The sequence below is a fragment of the Enhydra lutris genome, unplaced genomic scaffold (assembly GCF_002288905.1).
Source record: "Enhydra lutris kenyoni isolate GAN:26980312 unplaced genomic scaffold, ASM228890v2 scaffoldscaffold29, whole genome shotgun sequence".
NCBI classification, from domain to species: Eukaryota; Metazoa; Chordata; class Mammalia; order Carnivora; family Mustelidae; genus Enhydra; species Enhydra lutris.
This window is the reverse complement of record NW_019154113.1, coordinates 21,810,748-21,836,836: the sequence shown is the minus strand read 5'-3', so window position 1 is coordinate 21,836,836 and position 26,089 is coordinate 21,810,748. Positions and strand designations below refer to the sequence as shown.

General features: G+C 55.8%; 1 protein-coding gene across 3 annotated transcripts in view; it reads right to left on the bottom strand.

Moving 5' to 3' along the window:
* Window positions 1-26,089, bottom strand: part of LOC111152567 (methenyltetrahydrofolate synthetase) — a 35,684-nt gene that overhangs the window by 5,795 nt on the left and 3,800 nt on the right. For 2 of the 3 annotated variants that reach the window (XM_022511047.1, XM_022511048.1), the window contains exon 2: window positions 24,623-24,884. In XM_022511047.1, the coding sequence (XP_022366755.1) occupies window positions 24,623-24,884 (262 nt within the window). Of the gene's footprint in view, window positions 1-24,622; window positions 24,885-25,418; window positions 25,436-26,089 lie in introns of those variants that run through there. The other variant, XM_022511049.1, reaches the window with a different exon arrangement.

The window sequence follows — 26,089 nt, the reverse complement described above, 5'->3', positions numbered from 1 at the left end:
TGCCCTCCGTCTGGGCGGGCTCTGGACCGCCAGTGCCCCCTGGAGACAGCCCCCGGTGGCGCTCGGCCCTGAGGCTCCTTCTCCACTGCTCTGCCTCTGGGAAGCTTTCCTGCTTCAGTCCCCTGAGCGAGGAGAGGCGGCTGGAAACAGTGCCCGCAGCAGAAGGCTGGCCGTGACCGTGAGACTAGGTGATGCCTGTAAATGCCTCCGCCCAGGGCCAGGCCAGGCTGCGTCTGATGAGAGGCTGTTGCCAAGCGCGCTCCTTTTCTCATTAAGAAATGTCAGACATTGTTGCTCGAGGCCGGTAGCTGAGGAAGTGGTGGGGGTCTGCAGTCTTTCAGAAGATCCTCCAGCCAGAGCCTTCCCACATCCCCTTGGAAGGGGCTGGCACCCGCGCTCTCAGCTCCGGGCGTGGAAGGAGGCGGGGGAGGGCTCTGTGCAGAACATTCCTCGTACAGTCAGAGAATAAACAATCCAGGCTCATGGCCACAGGGTCCTTACAACCACTTAACTCAGCCCCATGGTCCAAAAGCAACCACTAACGCATGTGGCTGTGCTCCAGGAAGGCTTATTCGAGGCCAGTGGCGGGTCCGCTGTGACCCGTGGGCTGCTGGCCACTGAGCCCGCCCTAGAACATAAGGGAGGAGTTTCAGGGAGAAGGGACCGGAACGCTGGCAGAAAGGATGAGTACAGTCAGGACAGGAAAATACGCAGTAGATTTGGCCACGAGGAAACCACAGGGGCGAGGGTGCACCCAGCAGGGACACGAGGACAGACACAAGGACACGAGGACAGACACGGGGACACGAGGACAGACACAGAGCCGCAGACCTTTATGCACCAAAACAGAAAGAACAGGAACTAGGCCCAGAAAGAAAACGAAGACAGAGGGTTTCCTCGGTGCCTAGACGGGGCCGGGAAGCACTGCGCTGGGTGCTGAGGACAGTCCGCCGGTGCTCGGCGTCCTCGTTCTCCCCAGCCGCGGAGGGGGCAGCTGGCCGTGGACCCTCTTCGGGCTCCCTGACCTCTGACTCCTGCCCTGGGTGGCCTGTCCTTGCCCTAATCCTGCAGAGAAGGCTGGAAATGAGGAATGTCAGAGCCTGGGAGCCCCGCAGCGCTGTTTCCTGCCCCTCCTCTCACTAGCACAGGGCCGGGGCCGAATCTGTGGGCCGTCCCCTCCAGGTGCCACTGCACCACCAGCAGGGCGCCCACCTGCACCAGTCTGCCCGAGCGTGCGTTCCTCCTGCAAGTCCAGCGGGCACCCGCCTCCAGGCCCTGCCTGTCTCGATCCCCCCTCAAACTCAGCCTTCGTCCTGACTCCCCCTGCTCAAAGCCTTGAGTTAATCAGAGTCTCTTAAAGACAACATCCAAGTTCTCTGACTGGGTCAGGGGAAGGACCCACACACCTCAGCCCCATCACGGCTCCAGCATGGTCTGTCCTGAAACGTGGGCAGTCCCGTTCCACAGAGGGGCCCACCGCCCCACAGCCCGGCCCCATGAGGTCCTGAGGGCCAGTCTCGGCTCCTGCTATGCTGTTCTCCACGCCGGCAAGGTCCTCTAATCGCTGTGTTGACCTGTCTGGTCGCGACAGTCCCGACGTGCACAAACATCAGTTAAACGTCCACGCAACACCCCCTGCCCATGAACTGTGGTGTGGCCTGCCCTTATCTGACACGGCGAGGAGGGGGAGGAGTCCCTTCCTTGCCTTCTGGGGACAGTTGTCTCCTTTTCCCAGAATGATGCCAAGTCCGGTTCTATTTCCTTGGAGAGAAAGCCAGAGTGAGGACAGAGCGACGTCTGACTAGATCCAAGTTGTCTCTGTTCGCGCCTCCCATGCACGGACTCTTCCCCACAGTCCAGCTTCTAGAAGGGAAGAGAGGGAGCAGCGGCTCCATGTCTCACGCGCCCACAACGGGGCAAGTGCCGTGCTACATGCTGGGGAGGGAGGGGTGACTAGATCGGCGGCTCAGCACATCCGCTGGGCGAGGCAGGAGGACGGGGCTCACACACCCAGTTCACGGACGGAGACCCGAGCTCCGCGCTCAGAGAACCCGAACGCCACCTTATGGGCGCTCAGCTCCGAAGAGAAACAGCTGAGGGCTGCCTCCCGGGGGCGTCGCTCCTGCCGCCAAGGGCACCCGCGGGGCCAGGCACAGGATGGAGGAAGCACAGGGAGGGCCGGTGTGCAGGCTTCTGGGGGCTGCGGGGCCTGGGTCCCAGGGCCAGCTCGTAGTAGCCGGGAGACGTCAGTCAAACTGCGTCGACCTGCAATCCGAGGTGGACAGCACGTGAGGACGTAAAGAGTTTCTCAGCCATTCAAGCCACGTGTCAACTTAACCGGTGGCTGTGACCAGACTCCCCAGCCCGCCGCTCATGACAGACGCGCCCTGGGGGTACAAGAAGCCGAAATCCTGAAATAAAATCCAGAACCAGAAATTCAGGAGGGCTCTTGCCACAGAAGTCGATACCAGATGCGTTGAGCTCATCAGGGTGCCTCTGAAAAAACAGAGGGACGCAGGACCCCTCCCCCGGGTCCCCCATCCTGGTGCACGGGGTCCCACAGTCACGGGATCGCAGTACAAATACGCACGATGTCCGACGGGTATGACCACGACGGTTCCAAGCGTTCACCTCCCTGCAAACGCAGGCTGCCCTGGGAGCAGGACGCTGAGGAGACCACCTCGGGCAGAGAGCTGGCTGTGCTCTTCCATTACACGGTAAACGCAGCGCCGCTCACCCGCCCTGCTGTGTCATGGGCCATTCTGGCCCTTTGGGACCCTCCATGCAGAATCAAATACACTGTAGTAAAAGCCATCTTTTTTTTTTAAGATTTTTCTTTACTGGGGCACCTGGGTGGCTCAGGAGGTTAAGCCTGAGAGAGAGGCAGGTCATGATCTCAGGGTCATGGGATCGAGCCCCGCATGGGGCTCTCTGCTCGGTGGGGAGCCTGATTCTCCCTCTACCGCTTCCCCTGCTTATGCTCTCTCTCCTCCTCTCTCTTTCTGTCAAATAAATAAATAAAATCTTTAAAAAAAAAAGATTTATTTATTCAGAGAGAGTCACGAGCAGAGGGAGGGGCAGAGAGAGAAACCCGAAGCTGACTTCCCGGTGAGTGAAGAGCGCAACACGGGACTCGCTCTCATGCTTCTGAGGTCGTGACCTGAGCCAAAATCAGGACTCAGATGCTCAACTGACTGAGCCCTCCCCAAAAATCATCTTTGAAAGACAATCATCTGTGATTGATCATTTCTGTGTTGTTACTCTAAAATCCACTCTTTGAACACAGGGCCTAACACTTATGTCAAAATACAGGGACTGTACTTGTCATGGGAGCACGGGAGCCATTCCCTCCGTGCTCCCCAGGCAGGCCACCACTCATCCGCTAACGAGGTCTTCAGGATGTGAGACGGTCTCTGCATGCCTTCGAGTTAAGCCTAAGTGTTGATGAGTTCCACGCTTTCATTCAACCCTGTGAACACGGACTACGTATCCAAATGAACAAAGCGGAGATGACGGGAATCAGACTCTTCTAGAGGGGCCGAAAGCCAAGACAGAAGCAGCGTGGGTGGTATTTGGTGACTTAGCTGCTGAGAGCGTCACCAACGGCACCCCCTCCCAACCAACCCAGGGAGCCTAGAAAACCTCAGGGACAACAGCACGGAAGCTGAGCTAAGGTAAACTATGAAGGCCAATCAGCCCCTAGAATATGGCTGAGCCTCTTCAGGACAGCTCGGGAAGGGTCCAAAGAAAACCGGCAACAGGGACCAGCTCTGGAGAAGCAAACTGGGGGAAAAGAGGACCTCCCTCACCTCAGTCCGTCCTTCTGCTGTTTGGATTTTTTACCACATTCATAGATAACCCAAAATTTTTAAAAGACTTATTTGAGGGAGCCAGCGACAGAAAGCGTGAGTGAGGAGAGGGACAGAGGGAGAGGGAGAGAGAGAATCTAACGCAGGCGCCCCACTGAGCGCAGAGCCCGACCTGGGGCTCGATCCCAGGACTCCAAGATCACAACCTGAGCTGAAATCAAGAGTGAGATGCTTAACCGACTGAGCCACCCAAAAACCCTCCCCCCAGATATTTTTAAAACCCTTTGGAAGTATCGACCCTCAACAATTTCCAGGACAAGGGCCTGGGAGGCCATTTGATGTGGCAGGTGAGCGTGCTTCCGGAAAGAATGCCGCGTGGGGACCCTGACCTACCAGTGACTCGCCAAGGAAAATATTCCTCAAATTGCCTGTCTCCCCCTAAAACTCGGTGTCCCCTCCCTAAGATGGAAACCATACCACCACCCGCAGCAGGGGTGACCAAACGAGCAGAGGCGGCATGTGAAGGCGCTAGCAGGTACTCAGCAAACACACGGTTGGTAAACTCTGGGCACGAGTAACCCGTTCTCTTCACAGTGACTCCGAAAGTCACTTCTTCTCCAGGAATGCAAACACGTGTAACAGGAATGCTGGGCCAGGGGAGGGTGACTCTCTAGAGCCACCTGCTGTCACAGTGAGAACTGTGCAGGCCAGAGATGCCCCAGGTCAGCCGGCACAGAGCAAGGAGCCAGGGCGACTCGCAAACACACTGTCCCCGAAACAGGTGTCACAGGAATCATTTTCCCCATTCCACCGGTCTCTCTCTTTGCCCAGGCCCCTAGAGGAGAATCTGCTTACAAATCCAGGAAATTAGAGTCACTCTTTGACAACCCCGTTTAAAAACCACGTAAGTGCCAGACGCTGTGGCAGAACATGACTGGCCAGATGACCTCCCAGTGTCTCCCCAACAGCCCCGCGAGGGCGGGAATTACTATCCTGGCTCTTCAAATCGGAAAACCAAGGCTCAAAGAGAACACGCATCTGCTCAAGGCCGTACGGGCAGGAAATGCGAGAGGCGGAGTATGGGCGCTGATTTCCCAGGGCTTGCAAGGTGTGGAGGCTCTTTGGTCCCTGCCTGGAGGGATAAAGCAGACAATGGACGTGCTCCTTACCAGCCCTGGTTGGGGGAGCGGGGGTCAGTCAAGCGGATACAACCACGTCTCAGTCAGGTTAAGGTCATGGTGAGAGGCAGACAGCACAGTCGAACTGGGGAAATCCAAGCAGTGAGTACGGGAGGGAGAGGTCAGAGGGCAGGCAGGGCTGAGAGGCGGCAGACAGCGGGCACGTTCCCCCACAGGGAGCCTTGGCCACCTCCAGGCCCGCAGGTGGAGAGATGGGAGCAGGGAGGGCAAGGCTCTAGGTACTGAGAGCTGTAGCCAGAAGGGCGGCTGGCCAGGACGGGGGTCTGGGCAGGGGAAGCACCGAGGGCAGGGGCAGGAGGGAGCAAACACCGAGCTCTCCCTCCCACACCCTCTGGTTTCTGTCGGGGCCTCCCGCTGGCTGAAGACCCAGAAGCCAGGACCAGGTGCCTGTGACGTGGTCCACGCAGGGGGACTTCCCCGGCACCAAGCAAGTGACAGAGACAGACAGCTGCTGGGGGGGAGGATGTGCAAAGGGACCCAACAAACAATTTATACCTGCCTGTGATCCGTGCTTACTTCGGGTTTGGGGAACTGGGTGTGTTTATTATTTCTTTACATTCCTCTGCACTGCTTGAGTAAGTCTCATCTTTATCGTCAGAACAAAGCTCTCTTCTTTTAGAACAGAAATCCTTTCAGAGCCCTCAGAAAACCTCTGCGTCTCCCTCTGAAGATGCGCTTCAAACACGTTTGCTTTTTTAGGTATATCCTACTGTATCGTAAAGTTAGCTAGCATGGCATACAAAAGTAAGCCCAAAACTTAATAAATGACTAAAAGTCCTTAGGAAATGATCATTTCATTTGCATTTCTTAAATCATCAACAGGACCAACAGCAAGCAAGGCACTAAGGACGCAAGAGGTAGCAGTGAGGTACCCCCAACAGAGTACGGGGCTCAGCCAACCACAGCGGGGGTCAGATCTGGCCCGTTGCCTGCTTTTGTAAACCAAGTTTCTTTCTTTATTTTTTATTTTATTTTATTTATTTATTTGAGAGAGAGAGTGAGAGAGACTAAGAGAGAGAAGCAGACTCCCCACTGAGCAGGGAGCCTGATACAGGCTCGATCCGAGGACCCTGAGATCGTGACCTGAGCAGAAGGCAGAGGCCTTAGCGACGGAGCCCCCCAGGTGCCCTGTAAATCAAGTTTCAATGGAACACAGCCACGCTCCGTGTCCACACAGAAACAGTGAGCTGCATGGCTACAGCAGAGAACGGAGGGCGCACGGAGCCCTTTACAGAAACCGTCTGCCATGCCTGCCCAGCTTTAGAACATCCCCGGTAGGTTACAAAGGAAAAATGGTAGCAATGTACCGCTATGAAGGAGAAACGGCAACAATGTACCCTTACAAAGAAGAACCCATAAGGGGGTACTGTTAGAAAGGAGAAACAGCAACAATGTACCCCTACAAAGGAGAAACAGTAGCCCTGGGGCTGCTACAAAGTTGCAACAGTAACAGCACAGCCCGGCTCCTCCCCACGGAGCAGACGCAGACCACAATTAGTCCTACCAGAGAAAGAGAATTAAACTGAACCCAAGACGTGCAGAAGGCCGTGCAGGAAACGGACCCGCGGCAGCGGCCTCATCCAAATGGCTCTCAGGGTCACATTCATTCTGGCTCCGAGCCTGCGACACTGTCCCTGCTGCTGGTCACCACGGGGCCCCTCGGAAGGCCTCTCCCACTGAGAAGACGCTGCGGGACGTCCTGCAATCCCCGCTAACTTCCGGCAGCCTCCGGCCGTGCGCGTCCCCTCGCCCACCTGCAACACCAGTGGACGGAATGATTCCGTTTCTCAGCTCGGTTTACGAGCAAAGCTTAGAGGTTTGGAGGACTTTAAGGACAATTCCTCATCCATCCATGTGACACAATCAAGAAATAAAGGAGGCCAACAATGGAAAAGCAAATGCCATATGACTGCACAGAAACGGAATCTCTGAAATAGCTGATTCACCAAGACGGGGAGCAGGAGGCTGTCTGCCAGGGCCCGGGGCTGTGGAGCTCGGGCAGAGGCTCCGACGGGCAAGAGGGAAGGTAGCCGAGGTCCGTTCTGCAAGGCCGTGCACATGTGGAATGTTCCCGAGCTCCACACGGAAAGGTGGCTGCTCAGGAAAATTCAGGTGCATGGGGCAGGCAGTTTGTCCCAGGCATAGGCCCTGCGAAGCCGGGCTCCAGGGACAGGAGGACCCTGGTGCACGGGAGAGCCATGAAGAACGGTCCCTCCCGCCAGGCAAACCCACAGGGGTTTCCGGAGCTGCCTGTGCTGTTCTCACTTTTCTGGAGATCAGCCCTCGAAGTCATCAGCCTGAATAACGACGGCATCGTCCCTCCGCCTCACGAGCTTATTAGCAAGATGGAAGCTTCTCCTGGTTTCCGCCATTTCTCTCGCCAGCACGTGAATGAGCACTTCGAAGTCCTGCAAACTCTCTGGCTCTGTACATTTTGCTAAAATAAACCACCCAGGGCACGGTATCTCTTCGCGACCCGGGAGGACTCGTGGCCTGGCTGCCATGAGCCGTGGATCACGTGCGACAGATTCCGCTACTGCAGGCCCGAGATAAGGTAACCGGGGACTTGGAAACAACAGTCGCTGGTGTTCACAGACGCCGTCTTCCGGCGGGTCCCAAGTGCCGTTCTCACTCCAGCCACCCCTGTGACCTGCTTCTGGAAGCCTTCTGGTTGGGGAGAAACCTGTCCTCGGAGCCTTTCACATTCCCCAACACCTGCTAGAGCGGCTGGACGGGAACGAGGAGAAAGGGCTCGCGGTGGCTCACCGGATGGACACACTTAACTCTCCGGATTCCAGGATCCAACACACCCGACACACGGTATGCACGCGGACGAGTGCGCACGTCTCACACCCCCACGCTGGGGTGACATAAGTAACGAGGGAAGAAGCGCAGGGGTGGGAGGAAGGCCGGCGTCCACGGAGAAGGGGGTTCACCCCGGCAAACCGGCACGTGGAGGGGCGCTGGCCCGACCAGCCGTGGAAGGCGGAGGAGGAGCCCGGCGCGTCAGGATGGAGAGGCCGGGACGGAGGACCAGGAACGCACGCAAAGAGCAGAGGCCCGGAGTCGGAGAAGCAGGAGTGCGTTCAGGGCCAGTGACCAGCTCTCTCTGGAAGGGCCCACCAGCGAGACATCTGGAAGCGCACGTTAGACCGCAGCGAGACACACCTCCAGTGACAAACCCACGTCATTCTGTGGGCTGAGCTGCTGACGCCCCGGCTCAGCCTCCAAGAGGAAGACCAGCGGCCCCAGAGCCCAAACGGACTGCGGCAGAATCCGAACTCACGAGGCATGTGGGGGAGTCACAGAGGGAGAGGACAGCATCCTCGAGACCTCAGGAAAGAACCTGACTTTCCTACTGTCCTAAACAAATTCTACATGGAATACCCCTAGTGAAGGGCGCTGGGCGGCTCCGTGGGCTGAGCGTCCGAGTCCTGATCTCAAGGTCATGAGATCGAGCCTTGCATCGGGCTCTGTACTGGGTGTGGAGTCTGCTTTAAAAAAAAATAAAAAATGTTCCTAGTTAAGCGATTTCATTCCTTGTTAAGATTTGTCACAAACCCGCCAGCTCCTCCCTCGTGCCAGCAGCACTGTCTCAGCGGGGCTCCTGGGGGCGGCCTCGGCGGCCAGGCCTCCAGACTACAAACCCGTCCCTGGACTCCTTAGCCAACAGGAAAACTGGATATCCCCCAGAGCTCCCTGAAACCTTTACAAGGAAGGACACGCCTGCATTTGGGTAGTGACTGCACAAATCTGCACGCGTGACAGAACCACACAGAAGCGCGTGTACGTGTCCTGCACACCGTGGCGTGCGCATGTATACAGGTGACACGGAGTTAGCTGCAGTGGGACCCGTGTCCCGTGGTCACCACTCCACCACAGATCTGGGAGATGCCACTGCGGAGGCAGGCTGGGGGAATAGAACCCAGCACCCCCCCACCAGCTGTTTCTGTAATTTATTATTTCAAAATAACAAGTTTCAAAAACGTTCAGAAAAAGCATCTCCTGCTGTGACCTCCAACTCCAAGAATCTCAAACCAAACCAGCTCCCATCTACCCTGGATCTCGCCTTCCTCGACAGACCTCAAGCTCGAAGCACAACAGAGCATCCCCCCTTGGCTGGGGTCTCCGTGTGTGGCCGACCTCGGGCTGTGAGCAGGTGACTCTCCCCGTAACGCAGCCCCGGCCGGCCCGTCAGTCGGTGGGTCGCAGCCCCGTGCGCACCATGCCGGCGCCCTCCCCTCACTCGGCTCCTCCTGCGGGCTTGGATGAGCTCACAGCAGTGGCTGAGTGTGGGACAACAGGTGTTCTGAGAGCAAGAGCGACCGCGCCCAGGCAACCTTCATCACAGTATCATTCTAACTGTGCCGTTTCATTATGAGTGTCTGTCATTCGCCTCCTATGGGGTCTTGTTTATTAATTCAACTTCACCTTAAGTATGTACAGACTGGAAAAAACATCGAGTACTTCAGGTCCTGGGCCTCCGTGGTTTCAGGCATCCTCTGGGGGGCGGGAACACAGCCCCTCATCTAAGGGAGAGTGGTTATAACGTATTCACTACTCGCCTGGACCCACGCGCTCTCCAGCCTGCCACATGCGTGTCCTGCCTGCCAAGTGTCTGTACTCAGGTGACTCCTAACTTTCCTTCAAGGCTCAACCCACCATGACTTCCTTCAGCTGCACCCAATGCACGGGGCTCTCACGGCCCCCGAGCCCAGGGAGTGCTGGGGCTCACCACAGGCGCCCGCTGGAGTCCTGCCTCTGCCCTACAGATGAACCCCCCCACCACGCTTCCCACGAGCAGACATGGACAAGGCGGTTGGCGGAGTAAAGGGAGGAGGTCGTTCTGAAACTCGGCATCACCCACTTTCTCACTTTGTCTAACGTGGCCTGTAAGTGCGCCTCTCACTTCCTGCCCTGATTTCTCACGATGCAGAACAAAAAACCTTTTTTCTCCTGCTTGGTGTCTTTGCTGGAAAAGATCACGGACTCCTGATGGCATGTGGAACCAAGTGGTTTCTAGGACATCCCCCCGACCTCACAAGCCAGGCCGTGCGGAGAGGGCGTACAGTTATCCCACTGTCCACACACAACAGCTAGTGTTCTATCCACAGCGGGACGAAGAAGGGACACTAGAACAAGGGTCATCCTCGCACCCAGTAATGCTACATTCAGGCAACAAAAGTTAGCTGTTTTCAGTTTGTTTCACCCAATTATTATAACCCAAGAACCTAACATCATCAAGAGTCTCTATAGAGCTACCCAGACAAATCAAACAGCATTCTTCCATTCCCCCAAAACGTAACTTCTAGGTGGGGCCTACACATTTTTCTTCTCTGTGACTTTGGTGGCTGACTTTTACCGTCATCTGGGTTTTACAAGAACATCTGGGTTTTGGCCTCGCCCCATGTGCCTGTGTGACCTCGGATGGGTCGTTTCCTGTCTAGGTCTGTGCCTCCAGCTGTAGGACGGAAGGAGTGAGTCAGAGGATCTCCGAAATCCCCTCCTGCCCAACAGCCCCCGGTGTGCTAGTTAAGTGAATAAAGAGGTGAGATGTGGGATACCGCAGAAAAAAACATCTCAGACCCACGCTGACATCTGCTGGAAACTGGGGAACCCTCAGCACCCACAAGTCCAACAGCCCTTAAGGACCCAGCCTGGGACACCTCACTTTGAACACATGACATCAGCGATGCAAGCTTCTCATTGCATTAAGTTTTCTGGGCGCCTGGGGGGCTCAGTAATTAAGCATCTGCCTTCAGCTCAGGTCATGATCCTGGAGTCCTGGGACTGAGTCCCGCATCAGGCTCCCTGCTCAGCAGAGACTGCTTCTCCCTCTGCCGCTCTCCCTGCTTGTGCTCTTTCTCTCTCTCTCAAATAAATGACATTTAAAAAAAAAATAAAGTTTTTTAATATTTGGTTTTCTAGGACTTAAGAAAACATTGAAGAAAATAACTTTAACGTTGCTTCCAAGACTTCTGGTCCCATCTGGAAATCTGAGCCCACGCTCCTCAGCTTTCCTGCACAACAAGAACTTGACAACACAATGGAAAAATATTCTACTCACAGTAACAAAAAATACTAATTGACTAGGAATGCACTTCACAAGCAACAAGCAGAAACAGTATGACTCAAACCAAACACGTCTACAGAGGAACCTGGAACAGGCCTGGGACAACGGGGGAGACCGCACTCCTACAGACACTTGAATGATGTAAAAAAATGTATTTCCCACAAACTAACCTCGAACTTTAACACAGTTCCAACCAAGATCTCTAGAGGATGTGGGGAAGAAACTGACAAGATAATTTTAAAGTTAATCTCAAAAATGAAGGGTTCATAATAGTCTGCTAAATTTTTCAAACTAAGAATTGTGGGGGCTGGACTCCCTCTAGCAGCATCACCGTGCACTGAGGGGTCACACCTGGCCACACCGATCGTACGTCAGGGTTGGGACACACCTGTGGAGGAGACCAACACATCCAGGAACAGACCCAAAACACACAAGAATGTAGTCCCTGAAAACGGTGGCATTTCAAAGGAGTGGGGAGAGGGCACATTATTTATGAAATGTTGTTGGGACATCTGACTATTTTTTTTAAGTAAAAAATTAGGTTCCTCTCCTATACATGAACACATGTTCAAAAAAAATTAATAATTTATTTTTTTAAGATTTTATTTATTTATTTGACAGACAGAGATCACAAGGAGGCAGAGAGGCAGGCGGGGGGGGGGGGAAGCAGGCTCCCTGCTGAGCAGAGAGTCCAATGCAGGGCTCGATCCCAGGACCCCGGGATCATGACCTGAGCTGAAGGTAGAGGCTTAACCCACTGAGCCACCCAGGTGTCCCCCAAATTAATATTTTAACATGAAAAAATAAAGTACTAGGATAAAATAAAAATTTTTATATTCTCTAGAATGTAGAAAGACTCTCTAAAAATGAAGCCAAAGGCAGAAATTGTAAAGGAAAAGACTGATCTCACTAATAAGGTTTTAATCCATCTGTACCCCTCAAAACAGAAACACACACAAAGTTAGAAAGAAAACGATAAAAACATTTACAGCATATACATGGCTGACTCGTGGCTAAATTTAATAAAGAATTGTTACCAACTGGAAAGGAAATGATGAACACAAAAAATATATTTACTCCCCAACATAAATGGGGCAAAGAATAGCACTTTACAAAAGACAAATTAGGTTAAAAAATACAAAGCTTAGCACAGATTTTGACATTTGCCATAACGAACATGTTAACCACTGCAGCTCTTCAAAGAAGGGAGAAGGAGATTAGAACGAGATTGGGGAATTCCTCTTGGTTAATTCTACAAAACAAAACCAGAAGCACTGGTGAGTCCACACCATTACTTCTAGGGCTGAGAATCCACGCAGCACGGGTGGTGAGATGCCCCAGGCAGGTTTCTCCGGAGGCTGCTGCCCACCTTCTTCAACGTGTGTCCGGGTTCCTGCCGTGGCGCCCCGTCTCCTCCCAACAGCGCCCCCCGGGGAACCAACCCCGCCTCACGCCGAAGGCCTGGCTCAGCCACGTCCTCCCAGACTCGTCAGACCGAGAGCGCCTCCACCCTGGACCCCCGTGGCCCCCCGTCGCCAGGCCTGCGGCCACCACCCCACAAGTGATGGGCATCACCGCCATCAACAGCGCCTGCTACGTCACGAGCAGGGTAGAAGCCTCACCCAGAGTTTCTCATGCAGCCCTCATGACGCCTCAGCGACACAGGCCTCGCTGTCTGCATCCCCAAATGAGGGGCCGAGACTCAGAGGGATGACGAGGTCTCCCGCGTCCCCTCGGCCAGTCCATGATGGAGCCAGGGACCAAACCCACTGCTCCCCCTGCCCTCCACACAGCGGGCTCCGTCCTCCGCAGTCTGCACCCCGGGTGCCCTGGACCCCGGACCTCGTGCGGCTTCTCCTTACAAGGCGTCGCCCGCGACCGGTATACGGTAAGGGCTCACGAGTGCGTGGACGTTTATCATCGCCGCGTTCGTCCATCTGTCCTGGGAAAGGAAACGGCCCTGTTCCGCACCGGAGGTGGGTGTGCGAAGCCGCTGGACGTGGGTGTGCGAAACCGCCAGACGTGGGTGTGCGAAGCTGCTCAGACATGGGTGTGTGAAGCCGCCAGAGGTGGGTGTGAGAAGCCGCAGGACGTGGTGTGCGAAGCCGCCAGAGGTGGGTGTGCGAAGCCGCTGGACGTGAGTGTGCAAAGCCCTAGGGCGTGGGTGTGCGAAGCCGGCAGAGGTGGGTGTGCGAAGCCGCCGGATGTGGGTGTGCGAAGCCACTGGACATGGGTGAAACCGCCAGAGGTGGGTGTGCAAAGCTGACGGATATGGGTGTGCGAAGCCGCTGGATGTGGGTGTGCGAAGCCGCGGGACGTGGGTGTGCGAAACCGCCAGACGTGAGTGTGCGAAGCCGCTCGGATGTGGGTGTGTGAAGCCGCCGGACGTGGGTGTGCGAAGCCGCTCGGACGTGGTTGTGCGAAGCCGCTCAGACATGGGTGTGCAAAGCCGGCAGAGGTGGATGTGCGAAGCCACCGGATGTGGGTGTGTGAAGCTGCCAGACTTGGGTGTGCAAAGCCGCCGGACGTGGTGTGCGAAGCCGCCAGAAGTGGGTGTGCGAAGCTGCTCGGACGTAGGTGTGCGAAGCCAGCAGAGGTGGGTGTGCGAAGCCACTGGATGTGGCTGTGCAAAGCCACTGGACATGGGTGTGTGAAACCGCCAGAGGTGGGTGTGCAAAGCTGACGGATATGGGTGTGCAAAGCCGCTGGACGTTGGTGTGTGAAACCGCCAGACATGGGTGTGCGAAACCGCCAGACATGAGTGTGCGAAGCCGCTCGGATGTGGGTGTGTGAAGCCGCCGGACCTGGGTGTGCAAAGCCGCTCGGACGTAGGTGTGCGAAGCAGGCAGCGGTGGGTGTGCGAAGCTGCCAGACGTGGGTGTGCGAAGCCGCACGGCCTCTCCCAGGAAGCACAAGGGACGCACCCACAGGACTTCCGCCCCCGTCCCCACTGCAAGGCTAAGCGGCCCAACAGAGCGACTCACGTGAATACGCAGACACGCGTCGCGGTGCTCTCTAGGCCGCTGCTTGTAACTTAGAAAAGGGAAGCAGCCTGATGTCCATCAGCACAGGACCGCTGCGGACAGAGCACATCGACACTTCGCGACCCCTGACAACACGGAGTCGATCGCCGTGTGCGGCCGTGCAAGTCATTCTAAGTTTTCTTAACAAGTGAAAAAGCGAAACGCAGAGCAGAAAGCAGAGCGTCACGCTGTCTGCACCGAGTTTAAGAAGAGCGCACACAGACGACGGAGGGGAACCCCGCAGCGTTCGCCGCGCTCAGGTCTGGGGAATGGATGGGGCAACTCTGACTGGTCATCGTGTCCCTCGTTCGACCTCCGAAATCACGGCCCCGCGCGCGTGATCGCTTCCACGAAGAGCGAAGGAGCTGCTGCTCCGCCCCGTGGGCTCGTCTTCCGCATCCCTCCTGCACTCGCGGAAACACCGCGCGGCGTGGACGGGCCCAGCCACCGGCAGCCTGAGCCCCGGGCCTTCCCGCTCTCCCGCTCGCAAACTGTATCCTCACTGTGAGGCCGTGGCGGCTTCCACGCGGCCGGGACTCCTCCCCGCCGACGGACAGAACGGTGTATGTAGGTCATGCCTGCCTTCAGCACTTTTCGCTTTACTGCCAAGCCCATGGAGGGTGCCCGAGAGGCCAGTCCTGCCGCGGGTGGCTCTTCCTTACAGCTTAGTGCTAGCGGACCGTGGAGCCACAAACACGAAGTTCACGATCGCCCCTGAAGGGCGAGAAGGCCCAGGCTGCTGGGCGAGCGCAGGCTGCGGTCGTATTTCTAATTTCCCGCTTCCCTCGATCATACGAGCCCCGAGAAAAGAGTGTCTCACCGCAAAACACAGCCTCCCTTTCATCTGTTTTTTCTACGGCAAAAGCTGATGGACGGAGAACGACCTGACCCGCGGCCTCTGGAGTCAAGCACGAGACGGACGCCCATTTCTGTGGACTTAGAGGCTGTTTTCTCCTTCTAGCTGACCCTTTCCAAATTTATACTTATATTTTCTCCCTACTTTTTGCAAACGATACTGATCTAAGAAATAATTTCAAGAACCCAGGACCTAGAGGGAATGACCACCACTCTGGCCCATGTCTGTCACAGTCTCATGGTCCACCCATTGGCTCCTGCTTATAAAATTGGGGTTCACCCCATCAGCGCAGAGTCCTACCCCCACGACTCCCGAATCCACGTCACTGTTTCCTAACCTCCGGATCTATGCACCCCACTAGCTACCTACAGCCACCCCTGGGGGCCCCAGAGCCCCCTCAACCAGGTTCACTCCTGCTCCCCACCCCTCCCACGCCCCCAGCTCGGTGAACAGCACCACACCCCAAAGCCGGGCTGTGCTCCAGTGGCCTGACGTGGTCCGTCACCAAGACAAACCCTGCCTGCGTCAGGGCCCATGTGTCCTCTCTGTCCGTCGAGTGGCAGCCACTTACCCTCCTGTTCCAGCACATTCCCTGCTGACACCGCTCCGTGTCTCGGTGGGCTTTGTCTCCCCAGCCCGCCCCCTCCTAGGGCTAGCAGCACGGTCTTTCCAAAACAGAGACTGTCCCCGTCACTCCCCTGATTACAGTATTTCGGGGGCCCCCCCCCCCCGCCAGCACCTGCAGGAAGAAAGTCAAGCCCAGATGCAGGACAGGTATGGTCCTGCACGAGTCGGGGCTGCGGGTGTCCACTGTGGAGGCAGCCCGAGGCCACAGCCAGTCGGGCGGAGCGTGGCAGAGGCCGCTGCTTGTCCATCTGCACCCCTATTCCCCTCTCACACCCACTTGCCCTCCCTCCCTCGTCGCGGAACCAGCACCTCACTCAGGAGCCCACGAACCCCACATGGCAAGACTCCTGCCAAGCCTCTTGTGTTTACCACACGGCCCCTGACAGAGAATGTGTGTGGACGGGGACAATCGCAGGTTCGTGCCCATGGCTGAAAACACAGCGTGGACGCGGGGACCATCGCCAGGAGAGTGAAGCCAGTCCTCTGTGCTCTTATCATCATCACCACCATCATAAAGACGGGGGAGGGAACTTCCGGGGTGACGGCTTCCAGCACAGGATTTTCAAAAGCAAAACTATGCTGCACTCGCGGTAAGGGTGTACAATGCCATTACCCGACATGCAGAGCACTAATGGCGGTGGGGGGGGGCAAGGAGCTTACAGCAGCTGAGTTGCTGTATTTGCGGGGGTTAACATTTAAGCTGGGCCTTGAAAAGGGATGATTCCGATCCCAGCACGCTGACAAAGACGAGGGGCATTTCAGGCTGAAGGCACAGAGGCCTTCTCAGAAAGAGGAAACACGTGGGCACCCACACACTCACACCTCTCCGCTCGGTATCGCTACGGAGGCGGGACTTCTGTTCCAGGCACAGCTGGAGTCCAAGCCAGGTGAGTTTTCGGGTCCCTCTGGCAGCTGTGGGAGGTGAGGATGGCAAGTGTCGGCAGGACGGCCGGGTGACAGGTCCCGCCACACCCTGGAGCGGAGAACTCAGCCCAGCACTAACCAGGCTCCACGGGCAAAGGGGAGATTTTCTCTCATCTACCGACTCGGCGTCCCTGAGGTCACCTCTTACCTTTGTGTTTCCACGCGGAAAATTCTCTGTTTTTCTAGAAAGAACATGTCATAATGCATCATAAAGGAACATCCCAGTCTTGTGGCCTTTCAAAATGCCATAATGAAGAATTGTAAAGGGTGTTTTGCTGCTGAAGGCATTCGAACAGGCGTTCCTGGCTCTTGCCACACAACAGAGGAATAAGATGGAGGGCTCCAGGGTCCCTGGGTCTGCCCAAGACTGTTCGTTAATCCTTAGGAGAGGGCTCTGGGGGGACGGAGGGACAGACAGACAGAGAATGAGAGACCCCTTGCTGGGCAAGACGAGGCACTGTCTCTGAGACCACGGGAAGCCGTGGTGGGGCTTGTCCGCACACAGCTCTCACCGTAAGGATCACAATTTACTTTGTTCTAATTCAAACTCCTCCTAAAAATTCTGCCTCTTCTCTGCATTGAATATAGACAAAAATGTACATAAGCCTAATGGACATTTTAATGTTTCTATCAGAGGTTAAAAAAATAAAAATTGAACAAGAAAAGGCGTTTAAAACTTGAGGTTCTGTACGTGGGGAGTTAAGTCACCCAGCTTAGTCCTTTGAATGACCCGTCCGTGAGCACCGGGACCCTCGATGAATCGTTACCCCGGGCCAGAGCACGGAGCCAGTTTGCCCATCTTGGCTGGCGTGACAGGCCCTAACCTCCAAGGAAGAATCTCTTCATCTTACTGGGCTGGGAAGGAACAAAAAGTGAATCACGCTCCGTGATACAAGCACATACTCCAAAGCTGCTCCCACAAAAGATGAAACAGAACATTTTGGAACAGCCCCAGGAAGCCCGTCCTGAGGGCGCTCATCATTCCAGCAAAGGCCCGGGGTGTCCCTCCTGAGCGTTTACTGGAATATAAAGTGGGAAAACGAGCATCTTGACGTCAAGACCGTGTGCTTTCAGACACGGGGATTCAGTGCGCTCTTCCCTGGGAAACCAGGACAACGTTCCCGCAAACTCGATCACGCAGGGTACCAGCCCCGGGAATCACGCTCATGCGGAAGGCAGTCGGGACAGAGAAGCACGGACCAGGGAGACCGCGGTCCTCATGAGGGAGGCTCTGGGAAGGGAAATGGCCCCCCACGGCCGCCAGAGGGGAGGCAGGAGAACAGGGGGACCCGCATCCCTAACCTCCCGCGAGTCCTTGGGCAGTCACTTGACCTCCCATCTGACAACCAGGCAGACGCAGTGAGGACTGCAGGGCCTGTCCCACCTCCCATTAGCGCCTACGTCCGGGGGCAGCCCTCCACTGTGCAGAGGTCCCCCGAAACTCCCGCACGTGCCCAGGGGACACGCTCCAAAGTTACAGGTGCTTTATTTTTAGTCGTGTTAATTTATTCTGAAAGTTCATGTAAAATTAGTGGAGGGGATTTTTGTGAAGCAAAAGAGACACATCAAAGGTCTGGAAACATCACTTCCAGTAAGAACACGAGCTGTCACTATAAATTCCCCCAAAGCATCCAACCACGGAAAACGTTAGGGCTGCTTATGTCTTGGCTTAGGAAATTCAGCAAAGAATGCCCGCGCACACTGGGACAGTCGTCCGTGGCAGCGTGGGAGTCCCCATGGGCCCGGCCGGGGAGGGCCCGTAGATGGGATTCTGCTCGATGCTCTGACCCGGGAGACGCAAGCCCCTCTCGGTCTGGTATCACCACCGGCACACAGCGTTCCAGAGCAGCCCCGTCCACAGCTCCTTTCTCCCCGTCGTGCACCCAGAGTGCATCAAGAGCTGTGTGCTGACCTCCACACCTCCCACGTCCCACCCGTCTTTCGCACGAACTGAGACACACAGACCCAAGGCCTGCACGCAGACACCCAGCGCGGCTATGGCGGCCGCAGCAGACCGCTGGGGAGCACGCGGCACCTCAACTTGAACTCTCAGTGTCCCCAAACCAGTGGGGGGACAAGGGCAAGTCCCAGGTTATTCCCTCCCAGGACTGGTGTCAGTCAACCCTTTACTCACAAACACCAAATAAAAATGTCACAGCATCTTATGAAACAAAGATTTCTATTGTTTTTTTTTAAAGATTTTATGCATTCATTTGACAGACAGAGATCACAAGGAGGCAGAGAGGCAGGCTGAGAGAGAGGGAGAAGCAGGCTTCCTGCTGAGCAGAGAGCCTGATGTGGGGCTCGATCCCAGGACCCTGAGATCATGACCCGAGCCAAAGGCAGAGGCTTTAACCCACTGAGCCACCCAGGCGCCCCGATTTCTATTGTTTTAACAAAGATTTTTATTTACTTATTTGAGAGGAAGCAGGAGCAGGGAGGAGAGGCAGAAGCAGACTTCCAGCTGAGCAAGGAGCTCGATACAGAACTCGATCCCAGGACCCCGGATCCTGACCTGAGCTGAAGGCAGATGCTCAACCGACTGAGCCCCCCAGGTGCCCCACCTTTATCACTAAGGAAATTACAAGGGCGTTAGGAACTCTGTGCCAGAAACCAGCACCAAAGACCGAATATATGTATTTTGTATAAATCACAGTTCCATGAAGTCTATCAATAATAAAGAAAATGCAGCCCCAAGGAGAAATAAAACAGGGGGTGCCCATGAGAAGCCAGGTGAGTGGGAATTACAGAAGGAAGGAGTGAGGTCTGGGGGGAAGTTAGGGAAGATCTGGAAAAGGCAGCTGAGTTCGGGAGTAGCAACCACCGTTTACCGAGTGCCAAGCCCGCGAGGGGCCACTCGAGGCACATCGCACACATCTGAGCCCATCCGTCTTCTCAACACAGGCAGTGGGGACCGAGCTCATCCGCAGTTGTCACATGAGGAACACGTGTACTTTGAGGCGGTAAGTAACTTGCCCGAATGGTAAGACCTAGACTAGAGCTCCGTCAGCCTGACTCAAGGGTGCTAGACCACAAGACACTGCCTGCGAGGGACACATGCGACCTCCCAGCCCCCAAGAAACGGGGGAGCAGAGTTCATGGCGGCGCCCACAGGATGCTCTGGGAAGACAGCTCAACGGCGGCATGCGTGACGCAGCCCAGCCAGGACACTGAGCCAGCGGAGCAGTGGCCGTGCCCTGAGCACACGGCAGACACGGCCCCCCGCGAGCTCCCCTACGGCCATCCGCGGGGGAGGGGACTGAGGCTCAGAGGCTGTAAGTGACCACCCCTGTCACACAGCAGAAAGGGGTCAAATGAGGTTTATTTGATTCCCATCTATGTTCTCGACGGCTGGGAACCTGTCGTCTGGCTGAAGAAGGAGTTGAGGAGGAAGGACAGGGAGGGCCCAGAGGGTGGCCTGGACGTTTCAGGGTTATCCGGTGTCCCTTCTTCTGGCAAGAATGAGCCAGCAGACACCAGGGTCTGCCTGGGGATACAGATCTAGCCAGGGCCCAGGGAAAGGCTTCAACAGCAGAGGTGACCTATGCCAGAAGGTATTTTAGGATGGTCAGTATGTCCCGAAGCCAGTCCGAAGTTTATTCCAATGGAACAGATCTGAAGAATGAAGACTGTAGACAAGATTCCCCCAAGGCTAGAATGAGAGGCGGGTGGTAAAGACAGTACAAAGAAAAATCTGGCGATATTGGAAAGCCGGATGGGTGGAAAGGAGACGAGGACGATCCTACGTTCCAAACCGTCGATGCACAGGAATAGGGGAAACACACAGAGAGTGATAAGGATGAACTCTGAGTTCCTTGGGGACCGTGGGATGTCTAAGTGGCAATGAAGTGCTGAATGGGGCAGCACGGAGCCCTGGGACAGGCTCGCACAGACCTGTCTCGGCGAGGACCACCAGCTCGTCCGCTCTGCGGCGATCGGACCCGTCCAGCCTGCTCCCCGCCCCGACCCATCACAGCTCACACACACCGGGCGCTCCATAAATATTTTCTGAATGAATGTTATGATCCGATCGAATTTTATTCGGCTTATCCTCAAGGATATCATGACTCTGTCCAACACCTCGATGAAATTCACACCCACTCTCTTTATTCTATTCTTTCCAAGGCCATGCAATCCTATTAGAGGAAGGAATGAGGTCCGTTTAACGGGAATTACTTTCAGTGAACCGAGGCTCACTCTCCCAGCAGCACGGACGGCGAACAGCGAGGAGGACGCCGCACTGGTTACGCTCGTCACGAACGTCCCGCTCGATTACTCTAAAGGTCGAGGACGAGAAAGTCTCCCTTGTGATCGTTCGTTCAAGTTACATCTCAGGGGCCCACATAGGTATGACTCCACAAAGAGCCTCTGGAAAGAGAAATAAAACAGCAGCACAGACAAAGTGATGGCAAACAGCCTGTGATATTCGACAGAATTTCAGAAAGGGGGCACCTGGGGGGCTCAGCGGCTTGAGCATCTTGGCTCAGGTCTCGATCTCAGGGTGGTGGAATCCAGCCCCACATCGGGCTCTACACTCAGCGGGGGGGTCTGCCTGAGACTCTCTCTCTCCCTCTGCTCCTCACTGCCCCCCCAAAACAATAAATAAATCTTAAACAAAAAAAAGAATTTCAGAAATGTCTGAAATGAGCAGAAGCTGGTCATGACAGTATAGGCGAGTGCAAACTTGGGACTGTCCAGTGTCCATTCCGCACGTTCCAACGCAGAGCCTGTTTCTCCCATAAGAAGTCACCACCGGACGCCAGGACCAGTGGTTGGAGCAGCGCAGCAGGCGCAAACCTGCAACCCTCCTTCTTGCTCCCAGTGAGCGGCCCAGGAGCTGGCCTCATCCACGTGCCGGGCTGCAGGGACCGATTTGGGGGATGGCCACTTGACCCGATTTGGGTCAGTGAGAAGAGCGGGATTTTACCCGTAGACTTGCTCCCTTCTGCCAGGAACGCGAACCGCAAGGCTGCTGTGGAACCGGAAGCCGCCACGGGCTGCCACGGGCCACCACGGGGCACCACGGGGCACCACGGGCACCTGGAACAGAAGCCAACCCAGATGAAGGCAGAGTCGGAGCGGATCCTGAGAGCCCTGACTGAGCCATATCAAAGCTAGCCCTTTGGGGGATTTTTCAGTCTCTGAACCAAAAAAATCCCATTTTCGATTATGTCAGGTTGAATCAGATGATGCACTTTCCCTGGAAAGACTCGTGGCTCACCTCATTGCCCGAGCAGCTCTCCCTCTGAGCGCAAGTTCGGAAAGGAGATGGCCCCTCCCTTCCACTTGGCGATCACTTTGTGTTGCTGGACACACAATGCAAGCAAACCCCATGGGACATTTTTAAGAACTTACGAGGGCAACGACAGACACCACAGCTCAGTCTTTCCAAGCCGTGATAACATGGGCAAACCAGAAGGAAACGGGCCACGAAAGCCACGCCAGGACGGGATGGTCTGCGCACTAGTCAGCTCGTCCCAGACACCGTGAAGCGAGATTCGCAGCTCGGCCCCAAAGCTGCCTCATGCTAAGCCGCTGATGCTGAGGAAACCCACGCACCTGCTCAAACATTTCTACCAACAGCAGCAAAGAGCCTCACCCCTCAGACTGGAGGGGCATGAAACCAGATCGCAGCCCCTCTGCCTTTGCAACCCAGACCACAAGTGTCCACCAAGAAGAACACACGGGGAAGCAACCGGTCCCGTAACTACGGCGTGGATAAGCGCGGCGGAGGAGGGCAGGAAACGAACCGCCTCCCGGGGGGATGTCTGTCTGCTCCGGGCCAAGCCCTGAACTTCCATATTCTCAGCGCTCTCTCCCGTTTCATGTGGCTCCTGCATCTGACAGGCGCTGCAGGCTGGGATCCTTCTCCGTTCGCGTACGTCTCCCCAGTTAGAGGGTGACCCCCTGGAGCCCAGGACCTCATCCTTCCACACCTAACAGTGTCTAACACGAAGAAGATCCTCTGGAAATGTCCCTTGGAAATTCTCAAAATGTAACGCCCTTGGCTAGCAATGAACTGAGAGTACAACGAGTAAGTCTGTCTTCCTCGCTCACAATTAAGAGCAGTTACTATCCGGGATGCCCCGGTGGCTCGGTCAGGAAAGCCTCTGCCTTTGGCTCTGGTCGTGTTCTCCTGGGATCGAGTCCCGCGTCGGGCTCTGCGCTCAGCACGGAGCTGTTCGAGATTCTCTCTCGCTCTCTCCTCCCCATCCACCCCGCCGCCACGCTGTGCACTTGTGCTCTCTCTTTCAAATTTAAAAAAAAAAAAAGTTAACTATTTACCAAATAGCTCCTCTGTGCCAAGTCACGTGCTCAAAACCACATGTAAATGATTTAGTCGTTGACTTGGACTGAGCTCATCGTAACGGGAAATGCAACTAGATGGAGAAGGAAGATCATGTCTCCTCCTAACTCTTCCCACTGCCGAACCTGAACAGAAACAGAACAACGGCGTACAGGTTCAGGGGGACACGCCTGGACTCAACCTAGGGAGGGCGCTCCAGAGTGGGCCAAGGGCTGGGCCCCGGGCAGACCCAGCGAAGGGCGTTTCAGCAGGGACACCTCCACGAGGTGGTTTGAGCACGGGAGGGGTGGCCAACATGGAGTCAGACAGAGCTGGACGTCCTGGTCCCCCGTAAGCCTGTGAGCCCACAGCAGCAGCTGCACTCAGTCTGAGTGATGTCCCAGCCTCAGCTACGAGCCTGGCTCATTACCAGCCCCTTATTGTCTCCTTGTCCTCCAGTGCCTGCGGCCTCTCCCCACGCAGACACATGGCCGTCCCGCGATGTCGGGGTTCCTCTGGCCTACCGAAGCAGATGGCAGGGCTGGGTGATAGAGGGGGAGCTAAGGTCGCCAAGCAGATGACACCCCCACCACGATGAGCCCTGACTCAATGCCCTCCCATCCCATCCTGTTGCTTTGGTGGGTCACAGTGTTAGGCTGGAAGGGAGCAGAACTAGGGAGGCGACCGCACAACACTGGCTGCCCTGCGGTTCCTTGCAGCCGTGTAAGTCTTAGTCAAACACACACTTTCAAGAAGGTCTGAGCCAGCGTCAGACAAGCTAGTACCCCCGGCTTGTTTTGCTTTCAGCTCTCCAACAGCTTGTTAGCCATTAAATCTCCCATGTGGCTGTTGGTGAGGGGAGAGCATGTGCAAAGGTCCAGCGGTAAGGAAAGCCGGCAGGGCTGGGAGACAGACTCAGAGTGGCCGGAACCTGGGTTACACAGAGCGGGGCTGGAAACAGGTGAAAACGGACGGACGTGCAGCGCCAAGTTGGGAAGAGCCTCATAAGGAGGGTCCGTTCCCCCCCCAAACCGCCCCGGGACAGCAGGAGGTCGCTGAGACGCTTGAAACAGGGCGGAGAAGCAATCAGATGTGTGTCTCGGAAATCTCGTCTCATATACTGTGTGGAGAGCGGACCGACAGGGAGGAGCGGTACGAGAAGGGACAGGAGCAGCGCGAGGAGGCTGTGTGGACAGCACTGGTAGCTCGGACTGCCATCCCGAGGAGCGGACACCCTCAACAAACACTCAGTAGGGACACCAGGAGGACTTGGCCACAGCTCGCATGAGGGACGTGAGAGAGGGAGGAGGGACGGGGGAGTCAAGGACGATCCTGAGACTCCTGGCATGGCCAGGCACGGGGCTGACGGCACCAGGCACTAAGAGGGACACGTGACGGGCCAAGGGGGACAGGATTCAGCCTGGAGCAGCCTAAAGCCGGTGACAACCAAGAGGAGATGTCGTCCAGAAGGCAACTGGTCGGTCTGAAGGTTCATCAGAAAAGCTCATTAGCATTAATGTTAATGTGCTCATTAATATACAGAACATAAGGGAGGTCATGGGAAGTGATGACATTCTCCAGGGGAAATGTCCAGTCTGAACCCGGGTAAGGGCTAGAGTGGGTACATAGGCACCCGAACCCAGATGCCTTCCTCTCAGCTTACCGGGGGCATCTTGCCCTAAGCCGCGTGATCAGGGCATCTCGGAAGGGAAGTGCCACACTGTCCGTCCCCATAGGGAAAGCGGCCCCTACGACCCGCACATCACCATTGGGTCACCGTCTGCCAGCACCCTGGGATGCCGGTTCCAATACCGCAAGCACTCACCTGTCGACAAGGCTTCCTCCCGAACCTCGTCTTCTCTGGGCTGATGAATGTTCCAGGACGTTTTGGGAAGCGCGGAGATTTCCTCGGGCGAGGCCAACCTCACCATATCCATGTGATTGCTCTGGAACTGGTACCGCGGGATGAAGCAGGTTTTGCCTTGCCGGAAAATGTCCTTGATGATCTCCTCTGTCTCGATCTCGTCTGGCATGCTCAGGAAGATGGAAATTCTTTTGGACTTTTGATACTGACTGTGGGCCATCACCTAAATGGGAAACGGCAGTCACGTTGATTCCCCAAGGTGACACTTTCGAACACCAGTGGCTACCCCTTTGCAGTTTTTACCCTTTCTCCCTTCTCCCTCCGCCTTCTCCAGCTTCTTGAAATACAAGTCACCAAGGGAGAGCAGAGCGGCCGAGGGGGCTGGGCGGGCCTGCGTCCTGAAGCCCAGGGCTTAGTTCTGAACCCAGTAATGACCTCTCTGACCCTTACCATCTTTCTCACATGCCTGCTCCAGCAGGAGTGACAACTCATTAAAAAGTCACTGTCGCCTTGCAGAATCCCAAGCCTGCTGTCCAGCCACCTCCGGTCACCCCACACACCACCCTGAGCGCCCCCGCCTGGCTTCCACTCTGAACCTCGGCTTCCACTCTGAACCTCGGCTCCCACGCGCTTTCTCACTCCCTGGATCGTCAGGCTCGCCTCCCCTTAAATTCTGCCCATTTTAGCCAACTCAGGCGCTCGCTTTTCCTGACTTCTGCAGCACACTTACGACACTTAAAGTGCACGGAACACTTACTCATGTATTATCAGGCTGATCACTAATTGTCTCACGAGTCCCAATGGCAGTATTGTGACCAGGCGGTAAGCTCCCGGGAGCAGAGGACAAGCCTGTTCTTCTTCAGCTCTGACGACCTCTGTCCCCACCTCCTACAACTCTCCTGTCCAGATGTTAAAGAGTTTACAGAGATGGGAGGAGGGGCTCTTGGAGAGGTACAGTCCTTCTAGAAACAAGTACCAGGTTGCGAGAAGGCCCCCAGGTGGGGAAACGCCATCATGCTCAGTTTCGCCAGGCCTCAGAGCAGCTAATCTCCGAACTGCCCCAGACTCACAAGTCAGCTCTCAGCTCCCCTTCTTTTCCTGTTCCTCTGAGCTAAGAAGACAAATACAAATACGGCGACCCTGGCCGATAAACAGGTCTGGCAGAAAGAAGACCGACACAGAGAGCCAGGGCAGTCCTAATGGAAAGGAGTACGTAGCGTTCAGCAGACGGAGCGCACCAGACTGGGGCCAAGGAAGCGAGCTCCATCCTCCTGGGAAGTCACAACGCTGTTACGAGTCCTGATATAAGGCGAAATGAAAAGAAATGCAACCCCCAGACCCTGGGAAGACCTGCAGCTCCTGGCACCCAGGAGATTTTTGAGAAAGTTACGGTCTGTCGTGTCTGTTCTCTTTAAAGAGAATATGAAG